This window comes from Eptesicus fuscus, chromosome 12, assembly GCF_027574615.1.
Source record: "Eptesicus fuscus isolate TK198812 chromosome 12, DD_ASM_mEF_20220401, whole genome shotgun sequence".
In the NCBI taxonomy this organism is placed as follows: domain Eukaryota; kingdom Metazoa; phylum Chordata; class Mammalia; order Chiroptera; family Vespertilionidae; genus Eptesicus; species Eptesicus fuscus.
In genome coordinates this window covers 88,966,160-88,988,706 of record NC_072484.1, presented here as the reverse complement: position 1 = coordinate 88,988,706, position 22,547 = coordinate 88,966,160, and the positions used below count along the sequence as shown (strand labels likewise).

General features: G+C 42.4%; 1 protein-coding gene across 1 annotated transcript in view; it reads left to right on the top strand.

Moving 5' to 3' along the window:
• The first annotated feature begins 3,196 nt into the window (after positions 1-3,196).
• DSG1 (desmoglein 1) overlaps positions 3,197-22,547 on the top strand; it is a 29,975-nt gene continuing 10,624 nt past the window's right edge. The window contains exons 1-8 of the mRNA XM_008148363.3: positions 3,197-3,401; positions 12,154-12,189; positions 12,464-12,595; positions 13,800-13,955; positions 15,734-15,878; positions 16,651-16,817; positions 18,496-18,630; positions 18,933-19,118. Of these exons, the coding sequence (XP_008146585.2) occupies positions 3,357-3,401; positions 12,154-12,189; positions 12,464-12,595; positions 13,800-13,955; positions 15,734-15,878; positions 16,651-16,817; positions 18,496-18,630; positions 18,933-19,118 (1,002 nt within the window). The 5' untranslated portion in view covers positions 3,197-3,356. The remainder of the gene's footprint in view (positions 3,402-12,153; positions 12,190-12,463; positions 12,596-13,799; positions 13,956-15,733; positions 15,879-16,650; positions 16,818-18,495; positions 18,631-18,932; positions 19,119-22,547) is intronic.

The following is a 22,547-nucleotide window of genomic DNA, read 5'->3' as shown; positions in this document are numbered from 1 at the left end:
CAACCTCCACCCCCAGCCATGTCTATGTGATTCATTGAGGAATAGTCTAATTTTAAACAATGTTAATGAGATCTGGAACCAATACATGCCCTAGAGACATTAACATAGCACAAGTACCAAAATGTCTCTTTATAGTACCCTTAACGTGTTACCTCAACTTCTTCTCGATTTTTAGGATTTATTATTGTTTCACTTATTTTTACACAATTTGAGAGCTGACTAGGATAGACTAGACACACATATAAAATCAGAGGTTCACATATAACATACAAGCATATTCCATGGGAATGCATGAGTCCATGCTATGGGTGCTGTATAGACGGAGGGAGATAGAACAGTCAGTTTAACGAGGCTTAGAAAATTCTAGACCATTACAAACATCACCTTGAGTTGAAGATGCTGACTATTTCGTCTTTCATGAAGGCATGACAGCAACCCAAACTGTGAGCAAACGTAGAAATGTGGACGCTTGAGATGTCCTTTAGAATTTGCAGCGCCTTATGAGAGAGAAAAGTCCCTACCCAGGAAAGTCTTGATGCCTGTGAGAAAATCTGTCAGTTTACCAGGGAAGTTCCAAACAGAAAATACCCCCAAATGCCATAAAATTTCCAGGAAAGGAGAACTGCTGGAGGCACACTCCATGACAACGTTCAGAGTGGGAACAGGGCGCAGGAAGGAGGCCGGAGGGAAGCAGCACACGTGAGTAGCACAGTGATGTGGCCGTGTGTGTGAGCTTGTGGATAGGGAGGCTGGAACATGTGGACACGGAAATGAGAGGGCTTCTACTGCCTGTGTTCCAAAGCATCTCAACTCGTCAGCATTCGAGAGTGGGCTCAGTAAGGAGTCGGGAGAAAGGCCTGGACCGCCTGAGGTAACAGGAACCCAAAGCAAAGGGAACCCCGAGGTGCTGATGGGAAACTGGGGCAGAGCTAGGTGCCCTCAGCTAGAGGAGTTGAATGTATGAAGAACAGCAGGAGCTGAGGCAAAGAATCAGATAGAAGACGAAAGAACTGTGCAACCACTGGCCACGAGTGGTTGCTTAAATTTAAATGAACTAAAATTAAATCAAGTTAAAAATTCAGTCTCTCAGTCACAGCACATTTCAAATGCTCAATAGCCACAGGTGGTTAGAGGCTACCATACTGGTAGTACCGACAGAGAACATGCCCCCATTTCAGAAAGTTCTATTGGGTGGTGAGGTGCCACGGACATTAAAGTGAGTAGGAAAGAGAAAGCAGCAGAGGAAGGGGTGAAGGAGGAGGGGTTCATAATCTCCCCTTCCCATTTGGGCCCCATATCAAGTGACGGTCAGGACGGCCGCTGCTCTGCGACCCTGGGGTTCCGCCACGCCTCCTCTCAGGAGGGGGCTGAGGGGCTGCCGCTTGGGGCTGTTGGAGCAGGGCACTGAGTTAGGGCTGGAGCCAAGGCTGGTCTTGGGTGAAGAGGGCCATGCCCAGAACTCAAGGTCCGGAAAGCGTCCACTTGCCACCGAAAAGACGCGAGAGTAGGTTCGTGCATCTCTGCTGTCCATTCCTGGGCGTACAATCCTCCTGCTAATATTTGCTCAGACAAGTCATCGTTGGACACTCGCTTTCTTTTTTGTTGTGTTTTTTAATTTTTTTATAGTTTGACAGTCACCTTCTGTCTTTCTCGACTAATAGGAAATCTGGCCTGTTTCCTTTTATTTTATTACTCATATCAACCAATTCTTTTTTTTAAATATATTTTATTGATTTTTCACAGAGAGGAAGGGAGAGGGATAGAGAGCTAGAAACATCGATGAGAGAGAAACATCGACCAGCTGCCTCCTGCACACCCCCTGCCAGGGATGTGCCCGCAACCAAGGTACATGCCCTTGACCGGAATCGAACCCTGGGACCCTTCAGTCCGCAGACCGATGCTCTATCCACTGAGCCAAACCGGTTTCGGCATCAACCAATTCTTATTATAAGTGTTCGTATTCACGGCAAGTAAGCACGGGCCGCCCATCTCCTTCCCTCTAAGCTCCAGGATGGAGAGCTTGGCGTTCACACCTCTGCGGAGTCACCTTCTGTCACACGGCGGCAGTGAAATGACAGTTCTGTAGAAGCTCGACTAGCCCTCCTTTGGAGGACACTTCTAGCATCCCTCTGACCATCACCAACTTTTACCCAATCCCATCGCTCTTCGGTCCCATCTGCCTCTTGGAATCGCATCGCCTCCTGCAGCTCACAATGTGCATCCAGGCATCGCGGGGTGCGGAGCGCATCTCCCAGGGATGCTGTCAAGCGCTGCCTTGCGAGCGTCACTATTTGTTTCCACGAACCGAAGGCTGCTGGGTCCCCATCTGCGTGTGTGGGCAGCTGCCCTGCAGGCTCCCCATGTTCTAATTGGCTCGCTCCCCGGGCCTTGGCTCCGAGCTTGGGAACCGCGCTGACTTCTCACCCACCTCACCTGACGGGCAGCTTTCTGCGCTCCCACTGGCGGGTCGGGCACGGATCCTCACTTAGAAAGTTACCAACACGACTTTAATGAGAGGGTTCACTGCTTTCTTTCCCTCTGACCATGACAGTGTCCTGTTTCCTACCCCGCTTGGAAAAGGCAACACTTCAAAGAGAGAAGACGTGGTGGGGAGCGAAGACAATCATTTAGAGACAAGCAGAGGCTGCCCGGGACGCAGGCTGGCCACTTGAAGGCAGGGAACCTCGTCATTGTAAGTATCACCGTCTGCTTGTGTGAACTAATGCTCTAAATAGCCCTCATGCTTCACGTGAGCAAATGGTGTGCCCCACAGAGAACTTTGGAAATGACTGGCCATTCCCTAGCCCCCTCTGAGAGGGACAGGTCATGGTTTCCTACTGCGCCTGAGGTCTGGCCAGGAGCCCGGGCCCCACGGCCCCTCTGAGTAAAGGAGCTTACATCCAGCCTGCACCTGCCTTTCTGGCAGGGAGGGCGCTCAGCAGCGGTGACAGAGCCGAGGGTGGGAAGCCCCTGCCCAGGCTGTAATCCCTCTGTCTCCGACTGTCCACCGCCTGCCACTGCCACCGCCACCCGCAGTGGAGGAGCGAGTCGTCCCTGTCCTCCCGCGGGCTCCTCGCAGCTGGGAGGAGGGTGTGTCCCGCAGCTTTTACCTGCGAGCGATGATGATCTTGTCAAGCATTTTAGAGAGACCAGCCCAGGTTTTAGGGTGGGGATCTAGACTGGTTATACGTACCTGCGGTCCTTCTCCCAGCAAAGGCAGAAACACCTCAAAGCCTGCATGTAAGAACACCTACTGAGAAGCTGTTTTCATCAGCCAGCAGCCCAGTGCGGGGAGCAAACCCAGAGAGAAGACCCAGCAGGCGCCCGGCCTGGATGTGAGAGAGCCCCCGGCAGCGATGGGCTGGCACCTCGGGACCGCCGCGGCGCTGGTCACCCTCCTGGTGAGTGGCTTCTGCCTAAAACCCTGCGTGACGGTTGGCGCTGCAGGCCAGTGTGGGCTTTGCAGAAAGGGCCATTCGGTGTCCTTTCTAACCGAGGCCCGGCAAAAGTGTGTTAATGACAAGGCGACTTTATGGGCTGGATTTTTAAACAGTGTTTCTCTCTTTAATTGAAGACTGGAGAGCACAGTAAGGCGTCAGTGTCAACTCATCATATGTCACCTCTGACATGGAAGTCGCTGCTAAGTCCCTCTGAGAAAACACTGAATTGGGGGGTCACCTGCTATGTCACGGCACTTTGCTGTTCAGATTCTCTCCCAGCTGGGCTTCCAAAGCCACGGCACAGGCGTGTCCTGATTTTTAACGTAAACATTTTTTTCATTCTTTTGGCATCTTCGCTGGGAGATTCACTATAATTTTTCCAACATAAAAATGGGATTCGTATACATTCAAATCATAGCTGTCTGTGACCGGCCTCACTGTCCAATTAACCTCATCAACTTTATACGTGGCTGGGGTCCATATCTCTAATATCGAGACCCCACACTGCTTCACTCTGAATTTATTTAAAACAATCTTTTTACTTAAAAAAATGACATTCTGGGAGAAATGACATAGTAGGGGAAAGTAGGGCTATAATTAAGAAATAAGTATAATTATTACAATACTAGTTCTTGCTCATGGAAAATCACCAATGACTATGATGTACAAGCTGTACACTGATGATCAGACAAATGGAATGAAATGTTTTATCACTAACAACTTACACGTTACTAGTTTTCTCTTGTTAAAGACAACCCTCAGTACAGCGCCAGTGCGTTGCCTCAATTTCACCGCTGTCAAACATTTCTGAATCGCAGTCTAACAGTAAAAGGTTAATGTAACCCACAGAGCAAGTGCCGCTTAACTCGCAATCCAATTTGGCAGGATGTGTGTGGTGCTGTGGTTCAGATTTGTCTCTACTTGCTTGATTTTAAAACTGGATTGCTGGGTTTCATAATAACAAGCTAGATCTTTGATTCAAAGTACGCTGGTTAGTTTTAGTTCAGTTTATTAATTAAGATATGTCACCATCAGTGGATTTCATTGCAAATGAGCATCAATACGCCGGTAGCATTAGTACAAGTTGCCCTTTTTGTTCTATGATTTTATGTCAAGTTGCCCTTTAAGCGTGAGCTCTATTCCAAGGATGTTTTAATGGATCTTTAGGGTCAGGTGATGTCATAACCTGGGATGTGACAGGGATTAATGAGTGTTATGCAGTACATCATTTGAACATAGGAGCATTTGTACATTGTGAAATGATAAAATTTTTTTTTTCATTTCATGGCAATTTGATCTATTAAGTCCTATGATAGTTACAGTTGATTCAAGCTTTATTCATTGAATAACTTTCATTGAATCTGCAAGATATGTTATTTCATTATTTTATGATTATTTTTAATTAATTACATCCTATAAAGTTTCTTTAAACAGTCCCTTTCCAATTAGTCATTCTTCAGTATAATGTATCATTTTATCCAAATGTGTCCTTATTGAACTTTCTCTCCTTGGAGAGGTTTCTGGACATTTGTATTTTATTTTTTGAGTCTTGATAGGTTTCGTTTGTGTGGATTATTTGTTTATTCATTTATTTGTTTGGTTTTTGCCATATTTTACTTTCGAATCAACCAAGTTTCTCATACGCCTTATGAAAATTATTTTTCAAAGTACTTACTCTATGGTGAATTAAAATGCTTCACTTTTACATTATTATAACACTTTTATAAAACACTTCACTTTCTAAGGTTTGTAAAAATTACAATTCCTTTTTGCTACTGGTTTCGCCAAATATTCAGATAAATGTCCTTTGGAGTTAGCAGTCTATGTTTGCTTTGAAATACTCTTTTTCTGAAAATTAACCACCACCATAGCCAATTCTTCCCCTTACCTGTCTGCTGGCCTCGCTGTGAATGTTTGCTCTTACAAAAGGAAGGAAGAAAGAAGCAGGGAGGGAGGGAGGGAGGGAGGGAGGGAGGGAGGGAGGAAGGAAGGAAGGAAGGAAGGAAGGAAGGAAGGAAGGAAGGGAAGGAAGGAAGGAAGGAAGGAAGGAAGGAAGGAAGGGAAGGAAGGAAGGAAGGGAAGGAAGGAAGGAAGGAAGGAAGGAAGGAAGGAAGGAAGGAAGGAAGGAAGGAAGGAAGGAAGGAAGGAAGGAAGGAAATTCTGTAAAGTCTTTACATCCTCCTCTGCTCCACGTTGATAAGTGAAAGCCTGTGGAAGGAAGCCTAGTTGGACGATTCTGAAAGCCCTTAAGACATCTGGACTGGTGGTCTCTTTAATGCAAGTCCCCGTGAGAGCTGGGCAGCCATGTGTTTGCAAGCATGCTGTCCGTCTGCTCAGTACCCCGAAGGGCCAGGCCTTGTTGAAGTTAGCGGGTTAGCTCTGGGGAATGAAGATGAAGAGCCTGCTCCTACAGCGACCAACATTGCTACAGGGTGACTCCATGACTTAGGCCAGTCTCCGGGACAGACAAGAGCTTACACTGTTATAACACGGCGAGCCAAATAAATGTTATTGGTTCTGCATTTATTTTTCTTTCCTTTTTGTTTCCATGATATCAGTGCGTGGAGGGGTATTCTAGGCCAGAGAACAGTGTTACTTATGCACCAACATAAGAAGTCTCTTAGGATGGTTGTGACCATGGTATGAGGTGTGGCATTGCCACTGTGTATGGGAAAGCAGACTAGAACCAGTAGAGTTTTTATAGTCCTAATGATTCCTAAACATTACGTGGAACTTTGCCAGGTCCGATCAATGCACTTTCAAGGAGTCTTTTTCTATAAAGGCCAACTTCCGCAGCAACGAACGCAAATAAACCATTCTTTGGTGCCAAGAATGATCCTGTTTCTTCGGTACATCACATTAGCCTAGCTCCGTGGTCGGCAAACTGCGGCTCACGAGCCACAGGCGGCTCTTTGGCCCCTTGAGTGTGGCTCTTCCACAAAATAGCACGGCCTGGGCGAGTCTATTTTGAAGAAGTGGCGTTAGAAGAAGTTTAAGTTTAAAAAATTTGGCTCTCAAAAGAAATTTCAATCACTGTACTGTTGATATATGGCTCTGTTGACTAATGAGTTTGCCGACCACTGGCCTAGCTTCTTCTCTTTCCATGGTTAATATTTCCCCCAAAAAAAAAACTGCAACCACCTGATAAACTAACTCCACCCTTTCAACTTAGCGGAAAGTATTTAGTATTTAAGTAGGCATTTATCTGAGTATTTCTCAGCACTCACACGAAAATACACAAAAAATAATAGAGGGTGGGCAAAAGTAGGTTTGCAGTTGTATGTGAAACAGTTTATTCTTGAATTGTTATTGACTCATTATTGTATTATTTATTTGTATCACAACTGTAAGCCTACTTTTGCCCACCCCTGCATATGCTTTATTACATATGGAGTTATTTATTACATAATTCATCAATTTGTTTGACCTGGACGTCTTCAATCCCCATAACTGCTTACTGATGCGAGCACAGGGGAGAGCTAGCACAGTCTACAGACTGGGCAGGAGACAAGCATCCAGGGGCGTCCTTATGCTTTCTTGAGCACAGATTGCGATGATACTTATTACAGATATTAGCATTCCAATAAACTTTTTTCTAGAAAATGAAGAGGTGTTTCTGCTCGCCTGTTTAGTAAAATTTACAAACTGAATTGAACAAGATCATTGCCATTTACACGGCGCTCTTGACTGCAGGTTTCCGACACCTTTAAGACCAGCATCTCCTTTCGCCTTAGGCAAAGGGGACGGGCAAATGTCTCACCATTTAATTGGCTTTCGTTGCCACCCAGTCGAACATGGCGCCATGCCTGGGTTAGGCAACAGAAAAACCCAACGCACGGGACAAGGCTGCCCTGATGAATCTGAAGGCTTGGCCCCTCAGGGCCAGGAGACACCTATTTCACAAGGCTCCTGAGTCTAGAAGGACAGCCTGCTGTCCACCCCCAAAGCACTTGATTTCTGGCAACTCTTTCTTCCCTGCGCATTCCCAAAGGGTGGCTGATCTCCCGTGTCCTGAGAGGCACTGCCTGGGTGGGACAGGAGGCATGCTGGGCCGGCAGCTGGACGGCCACGCTCTGTCAATGGGGAACTCCCTTCCAGAATGCTGGGGCACACCACCCCCACTGACTATGCTGGGCATGCAAGTTCCTTTCGTGGCCTCCGACAGGGCCAAGTGGTTTAAATGCCAGTGGCTGCTGATCCTGCCCTCAACTGTCTGTGAGAACAGAGCTCCACGCTCCATACTTGTCCACTGTGAAGCCACATCCACTAATGAATGACTGCTGCTCCTGCAGCTCCCTCACTGTGAGCTGGGGAGGGAGCTTGTGGCTCACTGGCTTTGCACCTTCCGCAGTGCTGTGCGCCCATGCCAGAGGGCGCCAGGTGTCCAATCTCACAGCGTGGAGGCGTCGGGAGGAATTTGGGGATAGTTTATATTTCCCTTCCCTCACACACTCCAAAAACATGTCAGGGTATTAAACATGGAAATCATCATGTTGAGGTTCCCTAGCATTTTTTAAATGGTGTATTATTACATTTATTTTACATTTTATCTAAGGCTTACTTACCATAATACTTTTAGGGTCTAAGCTCCTTAAAGGTCTTATTACAGCCTTGGATCCACATAATACACATCTACACTAATAAAAGAGAAAGATGTAAATTGACCATACCTCCGCAACGCCCACCAGCCAATCAGGAGTGAGTATGCAAATTAACCCAGCAAAATGGCAGATTAATTTGCATATGCAGGCATGGAGTGAAGACTGAAGACTGAAGGCTCCACTGAAGGCTGAAGGCTTGGCTCTGCTGCGGCCAGAGCCAAACCTGAAGGCTGAAGGCTTGACTCCGCTGCAGCCGGAGCCAAGCCTGAAGGCTGACGGCTAAAGGCTTGGCTCTGCTGCGGCCCGGGTCCCAGGTGCCAGAGGAAAACTGGTGCCAGCAGTCAAGGGAAGGAAGGCCTATTGCACGAATCTTTGTGCAACAGGCCTCTAGTTCAATATATATTTGTCAAATAAGTAAATGAACCAATGAACAAATAAAATAATTCAACCTATTCAGAAATCCACTCCGGACTAGTAGGTTTTGTGCAAGTAATGCACAGGAAAGACAAAAGAGGACGTTTTTTAAAGAAGCAAGTTGCTATATTTTAGCTTCGTCTCAAGTTCATTCTCATGGTGGCGATAAGAGTTAAATACATTAGGACTTGTTGCTTAACAAAAACTGTCAAGTAACTGGAAGAGCAACTCACAAGTATGAAATGGAAGAGGTTTTCCTTGAAAAAATTATAAATTACTACTTTCAAGGCCATTTTTTTACATACAAAGAAATGTAAAACTCAGTATTAAAAGAACCAAAAATGAGTATAATTAGAGAATCATTGAAATTAGCATCAATTTTGTATTCTGTGGTTGTTGGTGTTTTGTGTGTGTGTGTGTGTGTGTGTGTGTTTGGTTGTTTGTTTTGTTTATTTATATGTGGATTGGCTTCTAAATTAGAGATGAAAGGAAGAGTCATTGAGGATTCACTTCAAGTGATTTCTTTATTGCTCTTAGAATTTTGGGATTAAAAAAAGGCTTTAGTCTCCTATACAAATGAGGAAGCTGAGGCACAGAATGGCTGAGTGACTTACCCAATGCCCATATTCAGTGGGCAAGAGAGATGACATGTGCTCAGTAAGCTTGAGAGCCCTGTATTCATCTCTAATAAATCTCCTTCACAGCCTCCTTAGAATGTATTCCCAAGTTATTTCAGAATCCAAACTACTCCCCCAATTACCAGAAAAATAACCTCACCCTTACTCGAGGGACAGAGTCTGGACCATCCAGGATGATGTCCTTCAATTTCCCTCTCCTAATCCATTGATTTTAACCTCCATCTCCTCACTCTTCCCCACCCTCTGTCTTCAGAGCCCTTTCTTTCTGCGGACCCCCTCCTGGCCATCACAATACCTCCAGGCAATGCTTTCTCAACCTTCCCTGCTTCAACTCAAAATCTCCTCCTCTCCTTCTCGGCCTTCAAAAATCCGCATCTCCCTCTCCCCAAATACCTCCTTGGACACGGTCTAATGCTGCTACTGCTTCTGTCTCCTTATACCACCAAGTCTCTCCCAGAAAAGTGGCACCCTTATGTCCTCTTCTCTAGCTTGTCAGTCAGGGAGAGCTTGTTCCACCCAATTGAAGGCTTTCTCCTGAAGGTCACAGAATTCCTGAAGGTCATAGAAAACCTCAGGATTTTCTCAGGATTCACTCTGCTCACCTTTTTTTTATATCATCGGACCCATGTTCACACGATATCTGCCTTTCAGTTCTCCCTTCCTTTGATAACCATGGCATTGCATTATATTTTCCTCCTATTTCATTGGCCACTTCTTTTCTACCTTTTTTGCTGTGTCTTGTTTATTGTCATTGTTCCCAGTTATATAAATAGAGGACTTCCCCTGGTTTCATCCTCAGCCACGGGCTGTTGCTTTGCTGTGTTCTCTACTTTAGGGATCTCAAATTCTCCCATGATTGAAACCATCTTACCTGAGCAGGTGTCTCTCAAATCTGTGTATCAGGCCCGAACTATTGTTCACGGTGCTGACACATATTTCAATCGCTGAACATCTTCCCCGGGCATATCTCTAGCATCTAGGTTTGTTCTAACCTGCCAAATCCTGCTTCTGCCTTGCTCCCGATCGCCAGGTTTCCAGCTGCCCCCGCCCGAGACTCTTCCTTCTCTTCACGCCCACACCCCACCTTTTCTCAGACCCCGCGGATTTCAATCAAGCAGTATCTCTCCTTTGATCTTTCCCCGTCTCTTCCCACTGCCACTGCTGCTCCCCATCCCTGGACTGACTTGATGCAGAAGCTCAACTGCTCCTGGCCTGTAATCGCTGCCTCTTCCCACTGCCTCCCATCCACTGCTGCCAGTCATCTTTAAAATTCACAATTTTATCATCCATTTCCCATGATCAAGAAAGTTGAATATTTTCCTATTGCACACAGGGATTTGGTGTTAGAATTTGAAAGGTAACTCCTGTCATTCTATGAATGAGAAAACTGAAGCTCAGAGAATTTAGGAAGTACATTGAAAGTTTTCTGACCGTACCAAATGCTCTTTTTATCTCTTTATTTTGCCTTTCAAAGTCAAAGAGTGACTATGTTTCAGAGATTACTTTAGACTGAGCAAAAGGCAATATGGTTATGTCCACACAACATATTTTTAAGCAGACCCGGCAGTTTTTTAATTACTAATCTAATTAAGAGCCTGGCGGTATGGTGAAACCTGCTTGGTCTTCTGCCTAAGCTGCGTCTCGTGGGAAAAATAATGACCCAGCTTCATCAAGTCAGAAGGTTAGTCATCTGGCCAGTTCTCCAAAGCAAACAGCGCACTGACACTCCGTGTGGGGAGGAAGTGCCCAGCAGATAACAGGTGAACACACAATCCGTAGCTGTGAAGAAATGGCAGGCAAATAAGGTGCTCACACCCCACCCAGCACCCACAAACCAGAGGACCAAGTCTCATGAGTTCAAGGTAGCGAGAAGCGCACAGCTGCATTAACTTGGGTTCATCTCCGCACCCAAGTCGGATTCTACAACACATTTCAGTTCCTTCTCCAAACCATGTGGGCCATTTACTTTTCTTACACACACACACACACACACACCAGTGTTACTATTATTATTGTTATTGTTGTATATAATATGAGATCAGATTCCTAATCACAAGGATAATATGAGATTAAAATCAGGATATTTTTTTTGAATTCTCAAAATTGTAATGTCAGTCATCTGTAGTATATTTTATTTTGTTTACATGAAATAGGCTATCTTGCACTTAATTGTAAAACCCATCCCTAAGCACAAATTTAGACTGAATTGTATTGGATTGGATTTAGCCATAAATTAATATGGAAACCTCAATTTCCTCATCTGTAAAGTGAAGATCATAATAGTATTGACCACATGTACTTGTGAAGTTTATTTATATATATATATATATATATATATATATATATATATATATATATGTGTGTGTGTGTGTGTGTGTATGTATATATATATATATATATATATATATATATATATATATATATAGAGAGAGAGAGAGAGAGAGAGAGAGAGAGATTTCTAAGCAAGTACAAAACTTACCATCTTAAGATTTTCAAGAATAATAGAAAAGCATCCATTTAGAATTGGAATGTGAAGAAGCAAATATTTTGGAAGCTCTCTGGATACTTTCTGCTTTGTATTCTTCCTTCACCCCCAAACATTTTATTCCTATTTCCACCTGGGACCACTCAGATGCTAATACTGTTCTCAAAACTTTTCGTGCCGTAACGTATTGTTGAACGTCCCCAGCTCTGCAGGCGCAAGGTTTGCTACGAGAACCCAGTTTCCAGCCCTCATTCCCACTGGCTCACAGCTTCACATGTCCCAGCTCATCTGATTGCAAGTATCTGCATAGGATAGAATTTATTTAAAAAAAAAAAAAAAAAAGAGGTTAAAAATGAAAGTAACTAAAAAAAGGAGAGCAAAATTGAAAAGTAAAAACCAAAAGAAAAAGAATCCTTAAGATCATTATCAGACCTGAGAGATAAGCCGGTCCCCCTGCTATCCAGACTGAGGAAATAATTTTAATGATGCAGATTTGACTTTTTAGTGATTTGATAACATAAACTGTAAAGCATTTAGTTAAAAATTAACTATTGTGTTTATCTTATTTTTTATAGGTGTTGGTGGAAGTTAACAGTGAATTTCGAATCCAGGTAACATATAGCAAATTTACTTTTTCAAATTAAAAACAAAGAAAATGCTTTGGGAGTAACAACATATCCCTGTGCCTCACCCCACCCCCCACAAAAACTCATCTCTGTAAGTAGAGTTAGTGTTGAGCTAAAGTTAACGGAGAATCAAAATTACCCACCTTCCCAAAGAAGCACCCTTTCTGACCTTACAGTGACCCTCCCACAGGTTCTTTAGAGGAATGTGAATTCTGAATAAAAGTTAATAGGTACCATTCCTTCCCCCTGCCCGTTCAAGGTCAGAGATTACAGCGCTAAGAATGGCACCATCAGATGGCACTCCATCAGGAGGCACAAGCGCGAGTGGATCAAGTTCGCCGCAGCCTGCCGCGAGGGCGAAGACAACTCCAAGAGGAACCCGATAGCCAAAGTGAGTTTCCACCCCAAAACAGCAGCTAGGCAATCAGAATGGAGGACGTTCACGTCCCCAGAACCTGCCCTTTACGTAGTTTAAGGACACAGCTCACTGAGAAGTCACGAGAGAAGACAGAATAACGATCATTCAGATCATGAAAGCTGAAGCCATTAAAGAGATAAATTAAGAAATGAAGGCAGTCAGGTAAACGGTTAAACATTGACTCGCTTACTGGTGAAATTAATACACAATCATGTGCTACCTACCCCAGGCTCTGGATTTTAAAAATATAGTGCGTTACCACTCATCATATTTACAGGAACAATTTCAACATGTGCTCTCTCTACCTCACAATCTGTTTGAATTAAATTCCACTTTTGGCTTGTTTATGAACATTCACAATGTACCTTTTTTCAAAAAATTTTTCTCCCTTCACTTTCCCTTACATGTCTTTATACACACACACACACACACACACACACACACACACACACACACACACAGGCAGTCAGAAACAAACCCACACACGGATTCACTCATATACAAATATATATCCCTACACAGACAAACATAACACTTACACTTAGATACACACAGAGACACTCCCCATACAATACTTTATTTCAACGAACAGAGTCCTGGTTTCCGGAACCATTTCTTTGGGGTGCTCTCTTTACTTTTCTGCTAGTACTACCTCCCCAATTTCAGAATCAAGAGCTTGTCCATGTAGTCAGTTATCTTCTGTTACCTACCTAAGTCCATCTCAACCTTCACATTTGAAATGGAAGATCAAAGTTACATAATGACAACATTGGCCAGCTCCTCAAGAGGGCAAGGAGTTCCCTACTCTAGACCGATAACAGCACAGAGCCAGAAAATAATACCGTCAAACTGTAAATGCTGAATGAATGAATGAATGAATGAACGCATTCATGAATGATGATTGCATAGACAGATATATTAGGGTGATATTTTACTTTTTTATTATTTGGTAAAAATACAATTGAATGTCTTCTATTACATTATCAGTTACCACTGAAAAATACTAACACTATAACCATACCACTGTCTAGGAAAATAATTCTCTACTTCCAGAATTTCCCCCAACTAAATGGGATATCAGGACAGTCAATAACTCTCTAAAAAGACAGCTATTACATATGAAACACAGCAGATTTTTTTGGATCCTATACTAATTTCACTTGTGCTCTTTTTGCAGATTCATTCAGATTGTGCTAAAAACCAGCAAGTTACATACCGCATCTCTGGAGTAGGAATTGATCAACCACCTTTTGGAATCTTCGTTATCAATCAAAAAACTGGTGAAATTAACATAACATCCATAGTGGACCGAGAAGTCACCCCGTTTTTCATTGTAAGTGGGTGTCGTGTCAATATACACTGAGTGGCCAGATTATTATGATCTCTGAATGCATAATAATCTGGCCATAATAATCTGGCCACTTAGTGTATATATTCAGGCCTAAATTATTTGGAGAATATCTGAAGCTCAGATCATACTTGATTTGATTTCAAGAGTCTCAGAACTGGGCATTTTTTGGTTGTCTCTTAATTCATGAGCAACTATGACCCCAGAGACACACAGGGAAGACGGAGAGACAGAGGGGTGTCTCGCATGAGCGCCTTAGGAAAAATGCTAGCCTCCGGTCTGGCCCACGGGCAAGCTCGAGCATTTGCTAGAAGGGAACGTGCTCAGCGTTTACTTTCTGTCTTTAACTCAGTTGGGAATGTTGGTCCCCTCCAGCTCCAGGGCCTAGGGGTGATTCTGTAGGCGCCACGGGAGCCCTTCCTGAGTGAGCGTGCTTGGGTATAAACACACACCGCTCAAGCTCCCGGAGCACAGAACGTGCCTTGGAAAGACTTCCGTTCCTCCTTACCCGACTCTTCCTCTCTTCTCTACTAGCTGTGACAAAGTGTAAGTGCTTGCTCTTCCAACCCTTAACCTCATTTCTATTTTAAGCAGCTGACCTCATGACCAACTTCATTACAAAAATCTGAGGCTCTTCACCACAAACTCCTACAATTAATTCTCTCCACCTGCTCAGAAATGTTCCAAAAGCAAGATGCATTTTCTGATTTCTCCAATATATCTCACGAGTTCCCATTGTCCCATAATTACCTAGTTCTTCAAGAACCTTCTTGTACAACTTTGTTTTTTCATGTATCCTGCTGTCCTGTGAGTTGCTCCCATCGTGGTCAACACTTGTTAATACTTAAAATTAAAAATAAAGAAATAGGCGCTGGCTGGGTAGCTTAGTTGGCTACGCATCATCCTTATATATACCAAGGATTTCAGGTTCCATAACCAGTCAAATCTCTCTCTCTCTCTCTTCCTTCCTCTATCTCTCTAGAATCAATAAATAAAACTGTTTTAAAAAGTAAAGAAGGACAACCTGTCTGGATTTTGTAACCTCTTCTATTAAAACACTATCAACACATATCCAAAAATACCTTCCATGGTCATCTATGTTTGCTGCTTATCTGTATTCCCAAGACTATTTTAATTCCTTAGTCTTCTATTCCAAATATATATTCCTGCCTTATTTCCCACAATGTTTTCCCAAAAACTCTCTAAACAGCATGCCAGCCTATTAGCTTTGGTTAAAGCATAATGGGTTTTTTAATGAAATATATCAAAATAGGTAAAATAGTACACATTAATTTATGTATACGTCTGGTAATAATAACAATAGCACAAACACCCATCCCCCACCTAGATTGTGAATGCTACATTTCTTGGAAGCCCCACGTGACTCTCCTTTACCACAGCCTCAACCCCCCATAGCCCCTCTTCCCAATTTCAAACGATGCTTTTCATCCCTTTGCCGGGAACACACTGCTAATCCCCAGCTTGAAAACCTCTTTTAAGATTGATCTCAGTCATAACATCCCCTATGATGTCATCCTATTGTTGCTCATCCTTTTGTAACTGATCATGTTACCTTTTCTTAAGCGGTATTTTGAGTACAGGTGTGCCACCCTTACTGATTATAAGTACTGCTGTGCTTACTCTCCAGTAGGAAATAAAGTCTTATTTTTCTTTTAGTTACACAGTGCCTAGTAGAGCGTCCAAACAAAGTAAAAACTCAGTATTTGGGGCATCATATCATTATTCCTTTTTTCTTCTTCTAGATCTACTGCCGGGCTCTGAATATACAGGGCCAAGATTTAGAGAGGCCCCTGGAGCTCCGAGTCCGGGTTTTGGACATAAATGACAACCCTCCAGTATTTTCTATGTCTAGTTTCCTAGGACAAATAGAAGAAAACTCTAATGCAAGTAAGTAGTCAACTTTCTAAAGTAAACAAGAATATATGGGCTTCCAGATCATTCTTAACAGCCAGTCCGCTAGAAGCTAAATTATGTCAATGCACCACATCACCAATGTCAGAGGTAATTCTAGAAAAGCAAGCAGAAGACAGAGGCATGAGGAAGTCTCCATAAAGGTTTCCCTTCCACTGGGGAAGCAGCTTCTGTTGGTCACGGGCAACAAGCAGCTCCAAAACAATGAGAGGAAGTCTCTCTTGTGACTCTCATACCGGCTCTGCAGTAGATTCCTAAGGGAACATTCCAAAAGGACTTGGCACAGTGGGGCAGGGGCCCTGGGAAGAGAATGGAGCCTCCCAGCTGACTGCTCTGACGGGCAATCCCATCCACTCTCATTCATACTGCTTCTCCCCCTTCTTTCCCTAGAAAGTGCTGTGTTAGTTGAGAAACAGTTAGTCTGGCCTTAATATCATTTTGTTTCACCACAAAAGCCATAAAAAGAAATCATTATACTAGAATAAGAAATGTAAAGGCAGAATAAAGCATTTCATTGTTTTCTAACTACCAGTAATATCTAGGTTCTTGGTCAAATGTGATCTTTTTCTCAATGTAAAGGTAAAGAAAGGAGCTAAGATATTAATAAGTCGAAGAAGTAGAAAACTAAAATGGTACAGTGCACATTATCTGAACCAACTAACCTAACCTCTTCTTGCAAAAGTAATTATAAACAGTAAGAAAAATACATACAAACTGTCCATTTGCAACCCATTCTCCTTGATTCTAGATACGCTGGTGATGAGACTCAATGCTACCGATGCAGACGAACCCAATAATCTGAACTCAAAAATCGCCTTTAAGATCATCAGCCAGGAACCTTCTGATTCACCTATGTTTATTATCAACAGATACACTGGGGAAATTCGGACAATGAATAACTTTCTAGACAGAGAGGTAATTTCTTTTTCTTCGAATGGGTTGTTAGTTCATAGGAACTGAGTCTAAAAGCAAGAGTACCTAAGTAAGAAAAAAAAGGAAACTATATTTAAAAATTTTAGTTACATAACCTTTTCACCTAATGGTAATGACATAAAAAGCCTTTAAAATGAAAATATGGGGATTCCTCACATACATTTTATATTTTTGTGTTTCATTTAATCTTACTTAGGATTTGCCTTAAATTGAGAAAACTACATTCTGAGAGTACATAAAAGTATGCATAGCAGTAGAGGCAAAAGCTCCGTTTTATGAAAAAAGTGAGTTCTCTAGTGAAATAAATGTAAAAGACATTTGCTCTTCTAGCCTCCATGTTGGTGAGTCAGTGCATGCAAACGTGGTCGAGGCTCCACGAGTTTTCACAGGCTAGGAAACTGGTTTCTCTTTCTGTAACCCGGCGCATCCTAAGCTCATGTGACAACAGAAATCTTTGTTTTCTTCCTATGCTGCAGCTGCTGACAACCCACTGATTACTCTGGGAAATTAATCGCAGAAACAGAATGATAGAAATTAAATAACTTCCAGATCAATCTTTTCATTTATGAATAAGAAAACAATTAGTGAGTGTTACCAAATTAGGACCACCATTACATGGTTTCTTTCTATCATGCCATGTGGTCCCATAACTTAATGTAAAAAATCAACTTTTCATTATTTTAAAATAGAATATAGTTAACCTGCATGTACTGTAAGAATATACATGAGAAAGTGTTATTTTCTAATTAATACTCAATTAAATTTTATTTTAATAATTATAGTTATTTAAGAATTACAAACACCTATTGATGACCTAGAGGTTTAGGATAAATCAGATTATTTCTACACCCTTTAATTATCTAAATGCCATCAGTTTCTAGGTAGCCTTTCTTTTTATACTTGTTTGAAAGTTACCATCAGAAGAAATTGACTACGTAGCTCTTTCTGGAACTTTCTTAAAGAACCCAATGAAACTCCTTTCATGTCTAAAGAGTTTTAGCAGTGAGAACTCTAAACAGTAAGGAAAAAACTCCAGATATTCTTAACCAGGCATCCATGGAGAGACCTCAAGATGTCTCTAACTATGACGCCTCTAAGATCGTGTCGCAGTTTTAAATGAGAACGCAAATATGCTTGTGTCTGGAAAAGGAGTCACCGCTTTTACCAGCTTCTGAAAATGGAAGCACCATTGAGTGGAATCAAGGAGCTAGAACATCCATAATTCCACTTCCACAACCTGCCACCCCAGAAATGCAAACCATCTGGATCTCTTTATTCTTGCACGTCAGGGACTGGTTATGAAAGATATGGAACTGTCATGCCAAAATTCTTGGTAAACTTTCAACTCTTCCCTCCTGATAGTTTCGACCCAATCTGCCCTTCAGAAACGTTTTCAAATTCTAAGCAAAAACATAAGGAATGAGACTTTTAAAGCATGTTGCTTCTTTTCAATGAGGCGGAAGAAGCATTTGAGGGACTCGACATGGTGTCTTTCATGTTGATTCATGTGAGATATATGAGTTTTCAATGATCGGTGGTACCCTTATCACCACCATAGATTTATGTAAATCATGAGCCAACATTTTAAAAGAACTTTGCATGAGACAGAATAAGGACTGTCTATGTCAACTGTGATATTGTCTGTCATGTGTGTTTGTAGCAATACAGCCAATATTCCCTTGCCGTAAGAGGCTCAGACCGAGACGGCGGGGCAGATGGCATGTCAGCAGACTGCGAATGCAGCATCAAGATCCTCGATGTCAATGACAACATCCCATACATGGAACAGTCCTCGGTAAGTGCTTGTCTTTGAAAGTGATGACCTCCAGTTCGTCACATGCCAAAATGTGTTTGGACAATCCTCTTTACAGACGTCTATGTTCTCCTTAGTCACATACAAGCCAAGGTAGACATGTCCTTTGTCCGTGCTTATGTATGTAATGCACAGGGGCCAAGTTTCTCTCTTGAACGGTGAAAAGAGAGACTCTAAACATAGATCCCCTTTCTAAATCATGAGTAACTATGGACACTCAGTGTAAGTCTAGTGTCATTCTCTCCCTCACAGTGCGGGCTAAGGCTTCTTGCTTCTCGTTTCAGTATGCCCTGAGCATCGAAGAAAACTCTCTGAACTCCAATTTGCTCCAAATCAGAGTCATTGACTTGGACGAGGAGTTCTCAGCTAACTGGATGGCTGTCATTTTCTTCATCTCTGGAAATGAGGGGAATTGGTTTGACATAGAAATGAACGAAAGAACAAATGTGGGGACTTTAAAGATTATTAAGGTATGGTATAATTATCCTAAATATTTTGTTCTCTTGGTCTTTCTCCAAATGTTAATCCTAAATTTAAATTTTAAGATTACACAAACTCGAGTGGGTGAAAAGATAAAAAATTACTGTTTTTAAATGGTATGTGATATAGAACTTTTACATGGCGAGGTTTATTGCTTATATAATTTCATGAAAATAGGCATTGAATTTTAACTCGAAACTCTATCAATACAGTTCTCCCCTGCATATCATATGAATTGAAAGAATTTTTAAACATGAAATTAACTTTATGCTTACAACAAAATATAATTATGTCTTTGATGTTTAAAAATATTTTTAAATCAGATTTAACATGGCCTTTACAAAAAAATGTGTCCATGGCAATTATTACGCATTAAGAATATTCACTATATAAATCGAATGTTCTTTATTCCTCCATTGTGTTTTTATGAAATTAACATTAAAAAACTGTAATTGTAGAATCACGTTCCCACCTCCTTGAGGCTGCTGACCAAGGTTTATTATGGACATAAATACACTAGAGATTTGGTCCAAGTCCCTAGAGTTTCCCTGTGTCCCCCTGATGTTAACGAACCACCAAATCAACTGCAGTAGAATTCCCTCTGAGATGTGAAGGGGGAAAATGTCTGACTCCTCGGGAGCTGGTAGTGAAATTTTCACCCTGTGCTAAAGCCTTATCGGGTCTATTTTTAAAATGTTCAATAGCCTCCTGATCAGGTAGCTCGGTTGCTTATAGTGTCTTCCCAGCATGCTAAGGTTGCAGGTTTGATCCCAGGTCAGGGCACATACAAGAAGCAACCAATGAATGCATAAATAAGTGGAACAACAAATCAATGTTTCTCTCTCTCTCCCTTCCTCTCTCTCTCTAAAAATCAATTTAAAAATTTGCAATAGTGGTGCATAAACTATATGCGATGTGTGCAATATGGATTCTTCACAGGAAAATGTAACTCCTTTTCCACCATTTCCTTCCTTCGGAATAGTCCTCGGAAATAGACTCCTACAGTCTGTCCTCCTGGGAACGTGTGATCATTTGTTTCATGTCATTGTGAAGTGTCACCATGCCTATAGCTTCCTCTTAGGGAGGCCCTGGACAGAGGCTTTAGTCTATTCCTCACAGCACCCCTGTAATCAGTATATGCCCATATTACAGATAAATACATTGAGGTCCAGAGAGAGTATGTAACCTGCTCACCTTCACTTAACTGTATGTGGTATGGCTGGCACACAAACCTACATCTCTCTAGCTAAGTCCATATTCTGTCACTATACTCCCCAGGATTCCATGCTGGGAAACAATCCTAAACTATTTCACATTAAACTACTCTATTACTTTAGAAAATTAATCTATCTCTCCTCCGTACCTCTATCTGTAAAATGGGAATGATTCTTATTTTTCTCCCAGACATAACATTGTATGTTAATTCTTTTTATGATTATATTAGAGGCCCGGTGCACGAAATTCGTGCACGGAGGGGGGTTGTCCCTTAGCCCAGCCTGTACCCTCTCCAATCTCGGACCCCTCAAAGGATGTCCGACTGCCCGTTTAGGCCCGATCCCTGGGATCGGGCCTAAACGGGCAGTCGGACATCCCTCTCATAATCCAGGACTGCTGGCTCCCAACTGCTTGCCTGCCTGCCTTCCTGATTGCCCCTAACTGCTTCTGCCTGCCAGCCTGATCACCCCCTAATCACTCCCATGCCAGCCTGTTTGCCCCCAACTTCCCTCCTCTGCTGGCCTGGTCACCCCTAACTGCCCTCTCCTGCAGGGTTGATCACCTCCAACTGCCCTCCCTTGCAAGCCTGGTCCCTCACAACTGCCCTCCCTTGCAGGCCAGGTGCCTCCCAACTGCCCTCTCCTGCTGGCCATCTTGTGGTGGCCATCTTGTGTCCACATGGGGGCAGGATCTTTGACCACATGGGGGCAGCTATATTGTGTGTTGCAGTGATGATCAATCTTCATAGTTCTCTTTTATTAGATAGGATAGAGGCCTGGTACGGGGTGGGGGCCAGCTGGTTTGCCCTGAAGTGTGTCCCTGATCAGGGTGGGGTTCCCTTGGGGCATGGGGCGGCCTGAGCGAGGGGCCTGTGGTGGTTTGCAGGTGGGCCACGCCCCCTGGGATGCAAGTGGAGACCCTGGTATCTGGAATTTATTTTCCTTCTACAACTGAAACTTTGTAGCCTGGAGCAGAGCCAAGCCTGGGGCTCCCTCCGAGGCCCGAATCCATTTGTGTTGGGGTTATAATTGAAACTTTGTTGCCTTAAGCGGGTGGGCCCAGCCAGGGTATGTGGAAAGCTTTGCTGCCCCTGTTGCTGGCGGCAACCCTGGCCTGCTCTCTCAAGCTCCATTCTGCCGCCATTTGTTTGAATTTGTTTACCTTCTATAATTGAAACTTTGTAGCTTGAGTGGAGGCTTAGGCCTGCAATGGCTGGCAGAAAGCTTGGCTTCCTCTGTTACCTAGGAAACCTTGCTCTCTGTGGCTGTAGCCATCTTGGTTTGGGTTAATTTGCATACTCGCTCTGATTGGATGGTGGGCGTGGCTTGTGGGCGTGGCTTGTGGGTGTGTCGGAGGTATGGTCAATTTGCATATTTGTCTATTATTAGATTATATACTATATGCAATAAGTCTGTGTATTTGTGTGTAATGTATATGTATACATGATTTTATAGCCAATCTTGAAATTGCAAGTACAGCCAACATTAGGGCAAAGACTAAAAATTTACCTAAGAGTACAATGTGTGAATCCATGGTCACCTAAAGACTCTTATGTGAAAATTTAGGAAATTATATTTGGCATAATGCATTGTTTGTGGATTGAAGGAGTAATGGATATTAACACCATCTTTTTTTAGTGAAAATGACTACTTGATTATTTCCAAAAGGTGAAATAATTTATTCTAGAATATGTTGAAAAAATAAGAATTTCTCTTTATTATTTGTATGCTACATTCTATTACCTGACTTAATAAAAGAAGTCATATTTGTAGAAGTAAATTCTTCTAAATAGTTCTTTATGGATAAAACCAGTCAAATAATGGAACCTACAATGTGTCTAGCCCATAAATAGAACTACTTTCTGAAAAACAAAAATGATACAGGATAACATAAACTGTCTTTGCACTACAAAATGCAAGGATTTGACCATCTATACCATTTTTAAATTTTTAATTTGCTGGACAATGAGGACTCATGTCATACATTTTCAATTTTTTCAACAAAGGATACAAGATTTGTTTTTTTCTCACTATATATATTTTTATGTGTTTGTATTAAAGACAAAGTAAGAATACATTGTATGTATTTATATTTAATTAATATCATATTTTAGGCATAAGCATTTATTTTCCTATTATCAAAGGATTTGACTTTCTTGTAGAATTCTTTTCTTTTTGTAGTAAAACGATTTCATTCTGTATTTA